This window comes from Trachurus japonicus, chromosome 10 (genome assembly GCF_045865225.1).
Source record: "Trachurus japonicus isolate A0001 chromosome 10, Traja_1.0".
Lineage (NCBI taxonomy): Eukaryota > Metazoa > Chordata > Actinopteri > Carangiformes > Carangidae > Trachurus > Trachurus japonicus.
The window spans coordinates 19,668,849-19,685,330 of NC_140916.1; the positions used below are offsets into that span (position 1 = coordinate 19,668,849).

Below are 16,482 nucleotides of genomic sequence, written 5' to 3' on the forward strand. Positions count from 1 at the left end.
CACAAGAAGGGCCAGGGCCTCAGCTTTCTAAGTGGGAGGTATAGTGACCAGAGGACTAGCATGGGTGGGTGGGAAAGGCGGGACCGCTGTGAGAGTCTTGGAGTATGTGTTAATTGCATATGGAAGTTTTTTGCATAAACAAACATCTCTGCATTACTCACAACAATTTGTTTTAGGAATGCACCGTTCTGGCTACTCCTACAGCTGCCTGTCTGTTTTATGCATCCTCATTTATCCTCTCCTAGTAAGTGTTATTTTTTTATTCTCTCTCTCTCTCTCTCTCTCTCTCTCTCTCCCTCCCTCCCTCCGTCCTTCAAGCCCATTCACCCAGTTTCCAACATACAGAGAAGCCTTCCTAAAATAGGCTCAGTGGAGCAAGTTTAAGAATGCTTTTGTTATTCCAAAAGGAGTTGCGCTGTAATTGACCACCACCTGGGCATCTGGCAGAAGTCACAGAGAGCCGGAGAGAAGGGGATGCAGAGGGAGAGGAAGGAGCTATGGATGGAAAGAATGAAAGAAACGACAAAACAGGGATGAATAAATGGAGACTGGGGAAGGACAAGAAAGGAGGAGAGATTAATGGAGGAAGGAGGGGTGGGGGGGTTGAATGATGGAAAGTTTGTGTGCTATGCCCCTCTCCCTCTCTCTCTCTCTGTCTCTCGATCTCCCACTCTGACATGTCAATTCAAAGGTGCTTTATTGGCGTGAGTAATGATGGGAGGTGTTGCCAGGGTAATTACATAGCACATTAAAGGGTTTCATAAACATTACAGTTCCTCCTCTGCCCGGTGGCAAGGCTAAAGGGGCAGGGAGAGGGAAAAAACAGAATGAGAGAAATGGACACGGTGAGAGGGAGCAGAAGAAGCACAAAGGAGAGCAGAGAGGAGGATGTAAGAGTAAAGGGCACTTACTGCAGAGGAAGGGCAGGAAGAGAGAAGGGAGGAGTGTGGAAGAGATGAACAGAAAAGATGACAGGAGTGAAGGTTACCATGCTCATGGATTCCATCTCTGAGCGCCTGAACATGAAACAGGAAGAAAAAAAAAAATCAACATGCCGGATCAGAGTCCAACACAAACCACAGCTGCAATTCACATCACTATGCAAGGAGAGCAGAGGATAACTCTCTCACTCACACACACAGCAGCCATAAAACACACACTTGTACAAATTTGTGCATGCTCTTGTTGACACAATCTCTGCATATGCTTGCAACCATTCACACTATAGCCGCAAACCCCACACACTTAACTGTGCAGTCTGTCTCAGAGGGTCATGACACTCACACTCCACCAAACGCACACAACCACAAGGACCATAATTAAACAAACATTCACCCAGTCGCGTATTTATGTACAACCTCATTGGTCAAAAGCAATTAACTTGTACATCCTCACAGAGTGCACGAAGCAGCCCCTGCCAATCAGTGTCAGACAGCATGCAATGCCACTCCTGCTGCAAATCCCCACCATGACAGGACATTTTTTGTGTTTACACCACTGTGTTGCAGCGTTTTATTTTTCGATTTGTACAACTAAATGTCTAAATCAAAGACTCAGATGGTCCTTGTTGTTGCTGACATCTATTTCCTTGATTTAATTGTACTGGGATGGTCAGAAGTTCTTGAATAATTGGCTCCCACTGGAGGTTCTGTCATGACTTCTTGATCAAGTTGATATATGATCCAGGTGCATAAATATGGCGCCTTCCAAGTTTGATGTCTTTATGTTCTTTTTTTACATACCACTTCATCAATGCAAAGTGTCCAAACTTCAACAAGCAGCCTTGCCAGATGGCAAAGAGGCAAAGATGAGACAGTCGAGCTGCTGGGTTGCATGTGTTGTTGGATTTAAAGGCAGCATTATACACTTGGTTAATCTGAAAGACGCAGATGTTTTGCATTATTAGACATTTTGGCAGTCGTCATCCACAACAGTGACAATAAACTCTTAAAATGACTGAATGAGATCCATAATGAAAATGGTACCATGTATACTGCTAAGAGGGCAGGTGTAGGCTGGAGAACATGACTACCTGGGCTCAATTCCCTCTGTAAAACCAGACTGCCTAACAACGACAGGCTAGATTGCATGAATAATTATCTTGACACAAGTCCAAAGCAGCATCAAACCCTCCAACTTGAAAGTGTCAAAGTAAAGTTATTCCAGTGCTTCAGCTGGTCTATGTATAGAGACAACAGCTGCAATGGATTCCGGGACGGAGGAGAGTAAACGTTCATATTCACTGGATTAATCTTGCTAAGCGAGAGAAGGGAGCAGGCTGTGCACCACCAACATCGCCGCTAATAAAAACAATATTTTGCTTTTCTCTTCATCTCACTTTTCACTTCGGCTTACTATCGCACATCGGCTCCTCCGCTAATTAATTCCTGCTCTTACTTAGTTGCAGCTGTCGATTCTCTCATCTCGCGGACAAGTGGCGAACAGGTTCTCATTTCAAAGCCCGGCACACTGTACACATTCCTTGACTTCGCATGGGCCCCCCTGTCATCAAAGGGCCTTTATTAAGTGTCTCATACATTTACACATTGGGGAACAGTTTAAACTTGGCCCGTGATTAACAGAGTAGGGATATCTATCCCAGAAACCAATGTTAGGCTGACATCTCAACATCTGATGTGAAGTTTAAGGTCCATGTCTGCAGGTATTAATCAAAGCCACAAGCCCCCTCTCTCCCCCCAGAGATCCCACATACACAGAGGCCTGTTTCCCCCCTCCCTCCTCCCATCCAAACATATACAGCCCAAACCTTATAGACAAAGCTAATTGGACACAATCCACTGCACTTGACACATCTGAAAACCCCAAATCTGCACAGTGTGTCACTGGGATGATGGATTACATTTATACTGTTCAAAGTTTTCAAAGTGTCCAACACTTTGGAGTACACAGCAGGGGGATGATATCGCCTGTCTGCCAACTTGTCTTTGACTACAACCCAACCAAGGCTTATCTACAGTTGACTCTTCACCCACACCTCTACACACATACACTCACACACACATCTGTCACAACCACAGTCAACAACTGGCCCGTGGCTCCGAGCGCTCCGAGCTCTGCATTAGGTTCCAGTCCAGTCACCCATAACATAGAGTCCAGCACACCAAGCCTCTCCTCCACGATGACCTTGGGGTCAGGCCAGAATGCCCTCATATAATGAGAGTGCTGTTTGGGGATTTGTTGGACTGTGATAGAGAAAGGGCAAGCACACGCAATGCACCCTGGGTCTTTGTCTGGGTGCTGACGGTATTGACGAGCGCTGATCGATGTTAATTGCTAGACAGAATGGCCATATTGACCAGGCTCCCTGGATGAAGAAGCCTGCAGGCCCAGTCAAAGAGAGAGAGGGGAGAGAGAGATACACAGAGAGAAAGCTGCTGGGCCCAGACCTACAGCAGCTACAGGGCCCCAGACACACACACACACGGCTCTCATTCACTTTAATGAGTCGAGAGAGGAACACAAAGGCATAACGTCCATCAATGCCAAGTCTATTCAACACAACAGAGGGTATATGCAAAAAATATGTGTCCTGGTGTGTGTCTCTTTGTGTGTGTTTGTGCACATGTGAGTACATGCACGTGTGCCTTTATAAATCATGTGTGCGGCAAAGTTGGTCTGCATCGAAGTAAGAAGGTTTCTGAGCATGGGGAAACGGGAAGGGGACATCCATGTATGTGAGGATGTGTGTGTGTGTGTGTGTGTATAAAAGTGTGTGTGTGTGTGTGTGTGTGTGTGTTAGCTAAGGATCAATAGGCAGGAGCTGCAGAGGCAAAGACATGGGCAATCAATACGCTGGCTGCAAACAGAGGGAGGGACAGAGTGAGCAGATAAAAAACAGCCGGGGAGATTAAAGAGACAGATAGGGAGGACAGAAAATGTATGAGAGAAAGAATGATGTGACAGAAGGAGAGGGGGAGAAGAAAAAAGGACCTGGTTTGTTTTATCTCCGTTTTTCTCAACTTTATCTTGTTTTGAGGTTACTGTAAGGGTAAATGTTTATCATTTCGAAAACACTGTGTTGCATCTAACCCCATCTTTCTTCAAGCGCAAACACCTGCCGATCATTGTGTGCATCATCCAAGCTACAGATGCTGCTGCAAGTGATGAGTCATTTTAAGAAAACTGTCAATGTTGAATGTGAAAAATCTGGTAACGTACAGCGGGTTCAGACCTCCAAACTTTCATTTGTCCTTTGTTTTCTTTTTGCACTTCAACCTCATTCTGAGTTCATAGTGCCGAGCCAGATACACTAACTCTTGTTTCCCAGAGGAATTTTTGTGTAACATAAACTTTATTGATTTACAGTGGGAGTATGATCATCTCGGCATCAGGATTCTTTTGGAAAACACACTGCTATCTACAAATCTGCTCCTACTGTTAAAACCATGGCTCTTGTGTCCAATATGTAAATGGAGTTGGCTTCTTTTGCCTGTTATAGTTAATACTCCATTGCCATTGTACCAAGATGTGCTGGAGTCCCTGTTCTGAACCCTTCCATCTGGGCTTAAGAGTACCAGACAGGCCCCATACCTCACCACCAGAATGTGGTTCAAATCCCTCTCCACAACATTTACACTCGTGTCCCTTGCAGCGGTGCGGTGAGCGGCAAAAAAGCACCCAGACACAGGTGCAAAGACGGAGAGAGCCAGTAGTAGGAAAGAAGGCCAGGGGCTTGTCTATGGAGCATGACTGGAAAGGCATTCAACCACAGTACCTTGCCCAGCTCAACCCTGTCCAGTCGCAGGATTGTGTGTGTGTGCGTGTGTGTGTCTGTGTGAGAGAGATTTGAAAGTACAATGTTGAAAAGAATAAGCCTACATTTGTAGCCAAGATAACTGTCCCTGATGTATGAGGCCAACCCCCTCCCACCTCTATTACACGCACGCACACACGCGCACGCACACACAAATGAGCAAAGAGAAAAAGAATAGAGGGAAAGAGAGTAACTGTGTGTGTGTGTGTGTGTGTGTGTGTGTGTGTGTGTGTGTGTGTGTGTGTGTGTGTGTGTGTGTGTGTGTGTGAATGAAAGGTATGGCAGGAGTGTTGTGTTGGCTTGGCTGACCGTCTGCGGTTGTGCGGCGGTGAGAGGGAGTTTTGGGAGCGCAGAGCGGGCGTTGCTGCCGAAATCCCTGAGAAATGTTCGTTTTGGATCCGTGTCCGTGCTTACATACCGCCCTCCCGACTGTCTCTCATTCTCCGTTTCATTTTCCCTCTTAAGGTTTAACTCAAAAGTTATGAAATGGGGAGTCAAAATACATCACTTGAAAGCGCGGCGACTCTGAAGGGTGTGTGAGAGAGCGCACTGCCCTCCACCCTCCGACCTGAGTCCGGGGCCACTGAGGCTGCAGGGGTGAGGTTATCTCCGGGGGAGATACCAGAGGGCAAGCAGTCCACTTAGCTTTAAGACAGATGTTCACTTGACTGAGACAGGTGTCTTTGTTTTGTGGACATTTGTGAGAAAGAGAGAACGTTTTTTGCCACTTTCTCTTACGCTCAGAGACTCTTTGAAGAACCCAATCCGTTTGTTCTGAGATGCAGTTTACAATAGTTTTCTCTGGAAACATGTGAATTCCTTCCGATACCATGACATCACTCTAATTGTTTCCAATGCGTTTTACTTGTTTGAAGAATTTCCATAAACAAATATTAGTTGAAACAAGACAGAATAACGCTGATAATAGTCCAAAAGAAAACGGCCCGATTCTGGAAAATTATAGAAACAAGTTGGTTTGCATTGTAAACAAGTGAAATTATCTCACCTCATTACCAGATGTTTTTCACATAGAACGGAACACTTGTTAAAATGGATATTTTTGCAGTGTAAGTTTGGTCGGCATCGCATAGCGACTGACTAATCCCATTTTGATCCAATAAGTGTGCATGTGCGTGTGTGTGAGGGGGGGAGAAAGAGAGAGAGGGGAGAGCGAGGGCGAGAGAGAGAGGTGGGAGGGAGTGAGGAGAGGAGAGGAGAGGAGAGGAGGGAGGGAGGGGAGGATTGATCCGCGTCTGTTAAAATCTTGTTCTGGTTTTTCTTGGAGTGAGGTCTGTGCCTGCCGACGCGCCTCTCCTGTGCAGCCCCCCTCTCAAGAAGAGCTTTTAATGGAAGGAAACCTTGGAATTTTTTGAAAGGGAGAAGGATCTGCATAATACCAGTGAAGTGGATAACAACGCACGGCTGGGTTCTTCTTGCATTCTCTCTTGCCCTTTCTCCTCTGGTGTGTGAATGAAAGAGAAAGGCAGATATAAAGGGAAGAGAAACGGTGCAGGTTCTGGACTGGGAGTCGATCTGTCAGTGTGATTTGGGGGTTAACACGTTTCCAGTGCGCCCGTTTTAACTTTTTATTTCTTCAGAAACTGGCGAACTCGACTCCTCTCCTCTTGCACCGCGGACTTGGTTTTTCTCGGAACGAAGAGACTTCGTGTGTCCCCCCCCACTCCCCACCCCCCTTCAGAGAAACTGCTTAAACTTTCTACGTTTAAAAAAATAAATAAAAAGATCAGATTGCATTTTCCCCCTTCAAACATTTTGGAGGTGATGTCATCGTGCTGTGTTTTGGCTGGTATTGTGTCGAGAGGGCGCAGGGAGGACTGCTGCAGCCAGGCGGTAACCAGCGGCTGAGGCGAGAGGGGAAGTCCGGAAAATCAGGTGCAAAGTGCGGCTGTCATTTCCTCGCTGTGTCGCGGGTGGCTGAGTCCGCCACCCAGTCACAGCTGTTCCCATCCTCTCCAGCCACCCCTCCCTCCCTCTTCTTTCTTTCCCCTTTATTATCCCCTCCCATTCTCATTCAGCACTCTCCATATACCCCTCTGAGCTGGACCGCTCCGGGACCTTATCACCCTCTCTGTCGGACACTGTTGGTCGGTGTCACCTGAGCCACAGACCCGTTGAGCCAGCGTGGGGGAGCAGACATGACCGAGGCCGCCCTGCGTTACCCTGCGCCCGCAGAGCCCCCGTCTCCAGCTCACCGTCTGTTCCATCAGCAGCCAGCCCAGGTATCCCACCTCCAACAGCTCCTGACCCCGCTTTGCTGGGACTAAACCTGTCTATCTGTGCCGGGACAAACACTCCGCCACTTTCTTTCATCATCTCACCTACTACTACAGAATTCAGTTTGGAGACCAGAACCTCGCTGTTGCGCTGAAACGTTACGCATTGGATTACGCAGAAGATTACGCACGCACCGCAGCTGTCCGCGGGGCCGAGCGTCATTCTGAGGGTCAACAAGGTCGATTGGAGTTGGTTATCTGTACCGTGAGCGCGCTTTCACCTGTTCCTCTCCTTCTCGGGGACGCGCAGCGTTTAAAGCCCTAACCTTCCCCCTTTGCTCCCCCGCCCACCCGTCTCTCCACCGGTCTGGACAGCTGTTAGAGGTTGCCCGGCGGTCACAGTGGCACACTTAGCCTGGCCTCACACCCCACCTTGCCCACGCCCGCACATTTACCCACGCCGGGGGAACCGGGGCACACCGCCGCCGATGCCAACGGGAGTGTCCGCTGACTCTTTGACTCTGCAAAACATCCAGCGGATTCAAAACACACAGGGGAACTCTCCGGACTGTCGGACTGGCTCAGACCGAGCGAGGAGACTGTCTCTGGGCCAAGTTCCATAGTGGAGGGGGGAAGCAATGTGGTCCCTTCTTTCCACGCTGACCGTCTTGTAAGTCACTTTTATCACTTCATCATGTAATAACCTTTTTTATGCACTCAGGTCCTGTCTCTTTTTTCTCAGTTGTTCAAACTAGTTTAATGACAGACCTGGCCATAGAGGAAGATGATGGAGAGGAAGGTTGCAGTCTCTAACGATTACATCACTCCTGATCAGTCCCCATAGAAAACATACCATGGAAGGCCCTGTTTTGATTGGCTGACAGTTCAAGGTCATTGGGTCAGAGTCAGGGCCATGTTACTCATAAAACCTGCCATAAACATCTCCATCACCATCTGTACTTACTTCAGGGATGGCCAAGCTGGCCTAGAGAAGGCCATTTTCCTATCGCCAAGAAAATGCTTTTTTTTCCCTATTGAAAATATTTCAGAAGTTGAGTCAAATAACACCAGCTTTATCTAGTGGGATAGGAAAATGATAAAGTGCCAAGAGCAAATCTAAGGGAGGAGGATACAGGCTCAGGGGGTTTGAGTTTGCCCATTCGAGGTGTGTCTTGTTAAAAGCCAAGGGATTTATTTTTCTTTCTTTGTGTCGGCTGTACTTCTCCCAGATGGCAGTCATCTCCAGATACTTCTCATTCCTCACACAACCTGGACAGGGTGTGTGCTGCTGCTGCTGCTGCTGCTGCTGCCGCTGCTGCTGCTGGTGTCTGCCTGGCTTTCTCTGTCCTGCCTATGTCTCCCTCACACTCTCTCTACTTACTCACCTAACTGCCTACATCTGTCTTCCTGTCTTGCCTGTACCCCCTTTTTTTCCACAGATACTTGCTCAGATAAAAAAAAAAGTATGGATTAATAACTGATGAATGATGGGGCCCCTGGCAGTTTCTGAGAAGGAGCCGTCTGACTGTTTAGTCTGCTGGTTTCAGTTTAGGTCTACCAAAGCCAATCATCTCTCATTCATTTCCCTCTTGTCTATCAGTTTTACCACAGCCACTTAACTTCATCCACATTGTTGTTTTACCAGCTTCATCAGAAGTTTTTAGCCAGTCAGAGAAGCCAAGGGCCTTCTGCCACAACAACCTGTTTCAGCTCCTCCTCTAAAAGCCACAGCTTAATGTCGAGGTCTTCCTCATCTCTAACACAGGCCTTATTACTGCTGATCCCACTCACACGCCCACTCGCCTAAACCGCTATTCTTCACCAAGGCCCACTGCTGAACATCTGAAACTCTTGCACCGTGCCGAAGCCCACTGCTCCACTGTTGGCCTACCACGCTAACCACTGCTACACAGAGCTGAAACCGCCGCTCTGCACTGAGTCCCACCAGGCCGACCGCTCTCACTCCACGCTGGTGCCCAGTCCTCGGTGCTGAGGCCTGCTAGTCTAACCGCAGCCTCCATATGGTGGATCTGCTGGGACGCAGGTTTATGATGTCAGACCCTTGCTTGTTTTGGCAGCCAGCCAAGGCGCACCGGGCTTTCCCTCTCTCCATACCTCCTTCTGTCTTTACTCTCCCAAACTTTTACTCAGTGCTCTCCTATTCTCTCGTTTTCTCATCCCTCCCCCACCCCCTGGCTGATCCTGTCTCCCTCTTTCCTCTCTCCTTCTCTTTCTCTCTGTGGCTGGCATAATATGGAGTGTCGGTGGTTTTTGTGGGAGCGGGGGAATCCAGTGCTGAGGCACTTTTCCTGCAGTGTCCTCGGCGGCAGTGCAGCCGTGGTGTTTTAACAGCTGAGAGTCCTCATAATGCACAGGCGCTCAGGTTTTTTCGGCTGCGCAGGCAAAATGTGAGGGCCAACACTTTACTGCGTTGCCCAGGACGTCTGCATCTATTAGAGGGACTCAGGGGCCAACACATCAGCTATGGGAAAGAAACCTTGTGAAAGAGGGGTAAAAAGAGAGAGAGGAAACAAGAGGCTTGAGATGGTATATGTGTGTATATGAGTCAGGAGGCAGTGACATATGTTACGATGTGCATGAGTTGAACCCCCTTCCTCTTCTTTCCCATTATTTATCTTTTTGTCTACTTCTCACGCCAGACCACACTTGGTGGTTATACCACTGTCTCTCATTTTGCCACTTTTTCTTCTCCTTCTTTTGAGAAGTAACCTTAGTCTCTCCTGACCCTCTCTCCTATGTCTGTCTCACGTCTGCGCATCTGCCGATTCTCTCAGATTTTATCTCCTACCTCTTTTATTCGCTGTCAGCCTTCTCTGGCTTCATTGCCCCTCTGTTTATTCTTATTTCACCTTCCTCTGTCCTGCTTGCTCCTGATCCTTTTGTGTACCTCTCAGTCTACCTCTCTCGCTATCTTCCTCTCTCAGCAGCGCGTATGTCTTTGCTTTGGCCCAGCTGTCAGCTGTCTGCTCCTCCTGTACACACACACACACCCTGCACAGATCTGCACATCTGTGTGCATGCCCATGACAGTGCGGAGGAGTCATCCCGCTAACCCCAAACATAAAGGAAGATGGGAGCCAGGGAACGATAGGAGAAAGATAGAGTGGACAGAGAGGGAGAGATAAAGTAGAGGAGAGAGGGAGGACAACAAGTCGGAGAAAGAGAGTGAAGCGGAGGGAGAGAGAGAGAAAGAGAGAGAGAGAGAAGAGGCATGCAGAGAGATAGCAAGAGATGAGGTGGGGAAAGACAAAATTCGTAGAATTGCTTTTCAGCCCACACACTTGGTTCTGAACTTCATCAAGTCCTCAGCCACTAATTCAGAGCAGTTCAGGGACTGCCAGCGTAGATTTTGCGTAATACAATCACTCCCTTACTAAAGTTGTAAATAACACTTGATATATCCAAGGTCAAGGTCTAAACTTCAATTAAGCAATGTGATAAAGTGAGAAGAATTTAATTCTAACTGTAACCAGCTGTTTCCACGATAAATGCCTGTAAATCTTCATAGTCAGTCAGAAGAAATAGAGACGAGTTTTGTTTTTATGTGGACAATACACATTACTTTACCTTGATTACTCCTCACCAACCGATTCCTCCACAAATCACCTCATCCACACATTTTGGTAGCTCATGTTCTCACTTATTCATAGCATCTCTAAATGTAACCACAGTCCACCCTGCTCCAAAGCCACATCACAGCCGAGTGTACACCTGTAGTCCAGCCCAGCTGTCTACATACACAGCGCGGCCAAATAAGGCAGCCAGTTTCCCTTAGATGTCCAAACCAAAACATGTTCTAGTTGTCTCGGCATGTTTGCCATTTCGCCACGGTCCAATCAGGTCATTTGGAGGCCAGATTTTGGTGTGGCGAAAGTCATGAACGGGTCAGAAAGCGGGTTTGGACAGCAGGCTGGTAGTGTTACTATAAACAGTGCTGTGGGTGTTGTCTGTCTGCTGATCCCTGGACATGTGCCTGTCTGTATGTCAAGTCGCTGTGCCAGCTGCACACCCAGCAGTGTGAGTAATCACCCAATAAGGAAAAGAGATGTTGAACAGAAAGAACGGCAGAGAAGAAAGAGATGGAAACGATGGTGTCAAGCCTGACTCTTCCAGCATTCAGTGTTGCTTACATATTTCTAAACTCATCTGTTTCTACTTTTTCCAGATGTATCCAGATGTTGCTGGTGATGTGCAATCCATTACAGGTTAGAGTGCGCATGCATGACAAAGAGTGATTGTAAGATAAGTTGTACACCGGTAGTACATGCAGTTTCTCGAGCGTGTTCTTGACTCTCTGTCTCTCTCTCTCTCTCTCTCTCTCTCTGGGTGTGTTTGTGCGTGTGCTCTCAGCAGGTACTTGGTGTGGATGGAGTCAACTTCAGTGTGCATGTGGAGAACCAGACACATGTGCGAGACACCATGAGTAGGAGACACCACCGGGTCTACCAGCTCTACAGCCGCACCAGCGGCAAACACGTCCAGGTGCTGGGGCGTAGAATCAGCGCCCGAGGAGAAGATGGAGACAAATATGGTAAGACACACACACAGTCAAACGCAGGCAAACACAGAGAAAGATACTGACTACACACACACACACACACATGCACGGCTGTGAGTACAAAGACTTAAAGGTTGACCAAGTGCATGCATGAGCGGATACAGAATGCAACTGTGCAGGCACACTCACAAAAGCACACACACATGCCTCCCCAGGCTTTGGCAGAGGGGCAGTGGAGCTTGTCTTGGGAGTACAAAGACCTCATCGACTGGCTGCTGACTCAATGATTCACAAGAGAGCAAAAGAAAGAGAGAGAGAGAAAGAAAGGGTGTTAGTGGGAAAAAAAAGTGTGAGTTAGAGGGAGAAGCCTAGCAGGTAGAGTGTTGGACCGAGTGTTAGAAACTCATCTCCTTCATCGATCCCTTCATTGATTTCTCATCCTCCCTGTTGTCTCCTCTGGATTTAAAACAGCAGGCTTCCTCTCCCTCCCCTCCCTGCATCCTCTCACACTCCTTCTGTCCATCCCCCTCTCCCTCCCCCTCTTCTCCACCTTCTTCGTCTGTAATGATGTCTAACCCATTCTTAAACCACACACAGAATCAATGGGCAAGAGGAAAGCCAAGCCATAAAGCTAGAGTTCATATTTCTATTTGTGCCCCAGTCGGCGGCTCGTGTTGCTCATTGCATCCATTCACAAATATGTCAGGAAGTGCTTCACACCACTTGAAGATGAGATCACAAATGCGAAAGCCTGTCTGCTCTTTTTTTTCTTCTTTTTTTTCCCCTTTTCAACGCGTACGAACAGAAAAACATGAAAAGTCCACCAAAAACTGTGCAAATGCGGCAATGAGGGCAGCTCAAGAGCAGAGGGAGAAGAAGGGGCGGGTGAATGAAGGTATAAACATGTGGAGGAAGAGCAGAAGGGAGACGAGCAGAGAGTTGGGGGAAGAGAGAGGAAGAGGGCAAGAGGGAGGGAGGTATTGATTTCTCTTGACCCCTTTGTTGACTAAGGTCATGTAGGAACCATTTTAGGGATTTATTTTTAAACAGGCACAAGCGCCGTCTGAAGATGTGCAGTTAGTGGAGCACTATTGCCTGGAAGGATGAACATGCGTGCACCTGCACACACAAACACACAGGGGGTGTACACACACACGCACACACCTTAAAACAACAATATCACAGGCGCGCAGTCGGAGTGTTCTCCCACTCCTCTCGCCTCACCGTGCTCCGTCTACTCTTGGCTGTTATCTTTTTTACGAGGCCCATTTGTGGTCAGCGGCCTCACATCCACATGTGTGTGACCGGCTTATCTGACAACCATCTGTCCAGCCAGAGACATTTACATCTGTCTGTGATTTATCAGCACATTTAATAGTGACTATGAATCCTAAAACTGTGATTCAATGTGAATGCCTTATCTGGTTTTAAAAGACAAATCTGATTTAATGGTGGCTGGTAATCTGTGCAATTAGGGTTACCCTACTTGGCACAGGGTCTCTTAGTGTTTGAGTTGTGTTAGTGCTGGTCATGTGCAAAGAGTTATGCTTGAAATTACCTTTATATTCCAGTTTGAAAAAAATTCTAGCTGTGATATTGGTGTGATACAGGTTTGAAGTTGTTTAAACAAAAACATACTGTATTTTTTTCTGTATTGCTTCTGGCTCTAATGTCTGTCTGTCTCTGTGTCCGTCCCTTCACAAGCCCAGCTCGTAGTGGAGGCCGATACCTTCGGTAGCCAGGTGAGAATCCGTGGCAAAGAAACCAATTTTTACCTGTGCATGAACCGCCGTGGCAAGCTGGTAGGAAAGGTGAGACTTCTTTTTTTCTAGAGACATATTAAGCAAAAACATCTTTTCATCTTTCAGTTTCCTGACCAGCCTCTCTTCTCTCTCTTCCAATGTGTGTGTGTGTGTGTGTGTGGGTACCTGTGGTTTCTCTGCTCTCTCAGAAGGCCAGTAATCGAAGCGCCGACTGCGTCTTCGTGGAAAAGGTTCTGGAAAACCACTACACAGCTCTGATGTCAGCGCGCTACACGGGTTGGTATGTGGGCTTCACCAAAAGAGGTCGTCCTCGCCGTGGCCCCCACACACTCCCAAACCAGCAGGACGTGCACTTCATGAAGCGTTTTCCACCTGGGGAGCAGCCTGACCTCACCACCCCCTTCCGCTTCACCACCGTCAGCAAGCGTGGCAAAAGGGTGCGCGCTACTGGGCCCCGCTAGTAGTGGCTAACGCTAGCACCCACTGTCTCGTCATCCAAAAGCCTTGACCTGAGCCTGGCAATGGCTAACCCAGTCATCTCTTTTGTCACACATGACTGAACAACTCCCTTTAATGGGACAAACATTGACCAGAAACTTGATGAATCATTCACGGGGTTTAGCTTTACACCAACTAATTTGCCACTACGGCCCCATAGTTAGTGATCATTCCTCTCAGTTTTAGTTCCCTGACTGGACCAACCGGACCATTGCTGGTCTGTGTCTGGAGGCTCCATGGACCTGGTCTGCTTCTCTTCATTGGCCAGAAATACTGACAGGGAACCTGAAGGGCAGCCAGAGTCCCAGGCTCGACAGAGGCCTTTATTCCCCTCACCACAAAAACCACAAGGCCTTTATGTCTCCTGTTCTGGACTAGCTGGACACTGTCAAGTATGGGATTACAACTGGACCATACAGAGAGAACAAGGGTGGGAAAAGACTGACCGAACAAGAGAGTGGGTGCTCAGCCTACGGATAAAGGGAAAACAGGAAGGACAAGACAAAAAAAAACGGTGGAGTGGACAAAGGGAGTGATCTTCACAGATCAAATGGACCAATAATGAACTGTTGACATGTGACGCACTTATTTGTCTCACTGCTAAACTGGTGGGAACCTGTGAGACTGTTGGACGAATGGAAGGATGGATGACAAGAGGATGAATGCGGGAATGATCGAGTGAGTGACCTATTGAATAAATGCATGTTTGTAAGAAGAAGATGAGGACATGAACATGTGTGTGCGCGTGTGTGTTTGTGTGTGAGTGAGTGCACCAACAACCATGAGTGAAGCTGGATCACGAGGGACTCTGGAAAGGGACCACGCAGTCCCTGCATGAACCCGTGACAACTCACCGCAGGGACTGAAGCTTTAGGAACTGGAATGTATAAAAACCAAGCTGCACCAAATACAGTCAGCCAATCACAGCAAACCAAACCAACGACCAACCAAAGACAACTGGAGACCTTCTTCATGACTCCTCCCCACGCCCTGCCCTCCCTCCCTCCTTCACCCAAGGACACAACACCCTCTGCTTATAGGTGCAGAGGGTGACGAGCGCAGGGACGAGCACGGCGGGGAGGGTACCCTCTCTATTAGCATTGCTATAGAAACGACCCAGGGGACGATGCTCCTGTGCGATACCGTGGATACAGAGTGCTGCTACCAGGACATTCAGTGGAACAAACCAAAGTCTCATGCATACACAGGAGAAAAAATATTAAAGGGAACAATTTATTGAAAGTTATATATATTATATATATAAAAGAAGACAGAAACCCTAAATAAGCAATCTTACTATGATGGTTACTATAATTATTATGATAAAATTATTTCATTTATTTATTTCAGCTCTGTGTGCAGCAGTCTTTCTCGACTCAGTAAACCTTACAGAAACATTTCCTGTGTCTCTAAGCCTTTTTACACTGCGTCTCTACACTCTTCTCTCTCAACAAATTAACTGTACAAAGACATTCATGATCACTGTTGCTCCGGATGTGGTCGGAGGGCTTCACTGTTTAGTTGGTTGATCAACAAAAATTGATGGATAATAATTTTTTTTAAAAAAGGTGAAATATTAAACTAGCTATTAATTTGAACTAGATATCTGGATTTTGGAATATTATTATATTAGACAAAACAAGCAATCTGAAAATATCACCTTGGACTAGACATAGTGATCGGCAATATGATGATACTGTATATTTCATGACATATACATTTGGCAGCCACCAGAGATTACAGTGAGATTACAGTGAACATGACAGATTTATGGCACCATTTGGCTGAACACACCTTCATGTTTCAACCTTTTAATTCACTGATAAAAACAAGAACAGATGTTGCCTTCTAGGTATTCTATCCCCAAACAACATCTCACTTGAATTCTCTTGAAAATTTAGTATCACAATATTTTAATATGAAATTACATTTACTGTGATAGTTTTTTAATCCACATTGCCCAATCCTAATGGGAGTTTTGGCCTGTTTTTTTGGCTTTCTTTTTTGCATTTCATTGGTAAAGACAGGCTAAATCAAAGAAATCATCATAAAAATTTGTTACACAGCTACAGCTCGCTGTAGAATCGTTAGAAAATGCACAAGACAAATTTTTGTCTGGACAAGTATCAATGGCAGCTTGTCGACAACTCCTCTCTTTTCTGGTATGAAATTCAATCTGAAGCTATGAACATCTAAAGTTCCCACAACAATTCATCGTACAAACTTGGGAAAATTCTTGGACCAGCAGATTTCTAATAGAGACGAGGTGCCAGCACCTTAAGGCCACAGAAGAATGGACTCTCAAGTTCTTGTCGGTTTGGCTTGAAGTAGTTGCTGAAGCTCTGATATTATATTACATGAAAAATACAAGTGTAAGGTGGGCCAGCTTCACTCAGGAACCCCTTCAAATTGCCTAAGAAAACTGTTGAGCCCCAACTGTTGTGCAAAGATCGACAGGCAGCTCCACATTATGAAGTTCAGCCATGAATATGCAGCATGAAGGGTCAGACAGAGCAGTGGAAGGGAAACATGCAGTAGTTAGATAGAGTTTCATAGCTGCTTCTCCTCTCTCATCTGTCCTGCTCCTATCCCCCCCTCATCCCTCCCCTTCCTTCCCTGTCCTAGCAGGAGGTCACTGAAGAGATGTCGCTGCCAAATGACCCAATCATGCCGGCAGACACAAACAGCTGACTC

At 47.0% G+C, this 16,482-nt stretch overlaps 1 protein-coding gene across 3 annotated transcripts; it reads left to right on the forward strand.

Annotated features, from left to right (window-relative positions):
- Positions 1-6,040: 6,040 nt before the first annotated feature.
- On the forward strand, positions 6,041-15,187 carry fgf18a (fibroblast growth factor 18a). 3 transcript variants are annotated; one of them, XM_085789882.1, is made up of 5 exons: positions 6,041-7,678; positions 11,195-11,234; positions 11,380-11,560; positions 13,232-13,338; positions 13,479-15,187. In XM_085789882.1, exons 1-5 carry the CDS (start codon positions 7,647-7,649, stop codon positions 13,749-13,751), a joined length of 633 nt encoding a protein of 210 aa, XP_085646008.1. In that variant the 5' UTR covers positions 6,041-7,646; the 3' UTR covers positions 13,752-15,187. The 3 variants fall into 3 exon arrangements, with proteins under 3 accessions (XP_085646008.1, XP_085646011.1, XP_085646009.1); XM_085789885.1 differs by having other exon boundaries at positions 6,052-7,678; positions 13,482-15,187; XM_085789883.1 differs by having other exon boundaries at positions 6,061-7,678; positions 11,383-11,560; positions 13,479-13,982.
- The last annotated feature ends 1,295 nt before the right edge of the window (positions 15,188-16,482 follow it).

Excerpts from the sequence above, each read along its gene's own strand:
- fgf18a (XM_085789882.1), top strand. The coding sequence starts at position 7,647 with ATGTGGTCCCTTCTTTCCACGCTGACCGTCTT. Across the intron at positions 7,679-11,194 it reads CTTTCCACGCTGACCGTCTT|ATGTATCCAGATGTTGCTGG; the intron begins GTAAGTCACTTT and ends TACTTTTTCCAG. Across the intron at positions 13,339-13,478 it reads GTGGCAAGCTGGTAGGAAAG|AAGGCCAGTAATCGAAGCGC; the intron begins GTGAGACTTCTT and ends CTGCTCTCTCAG.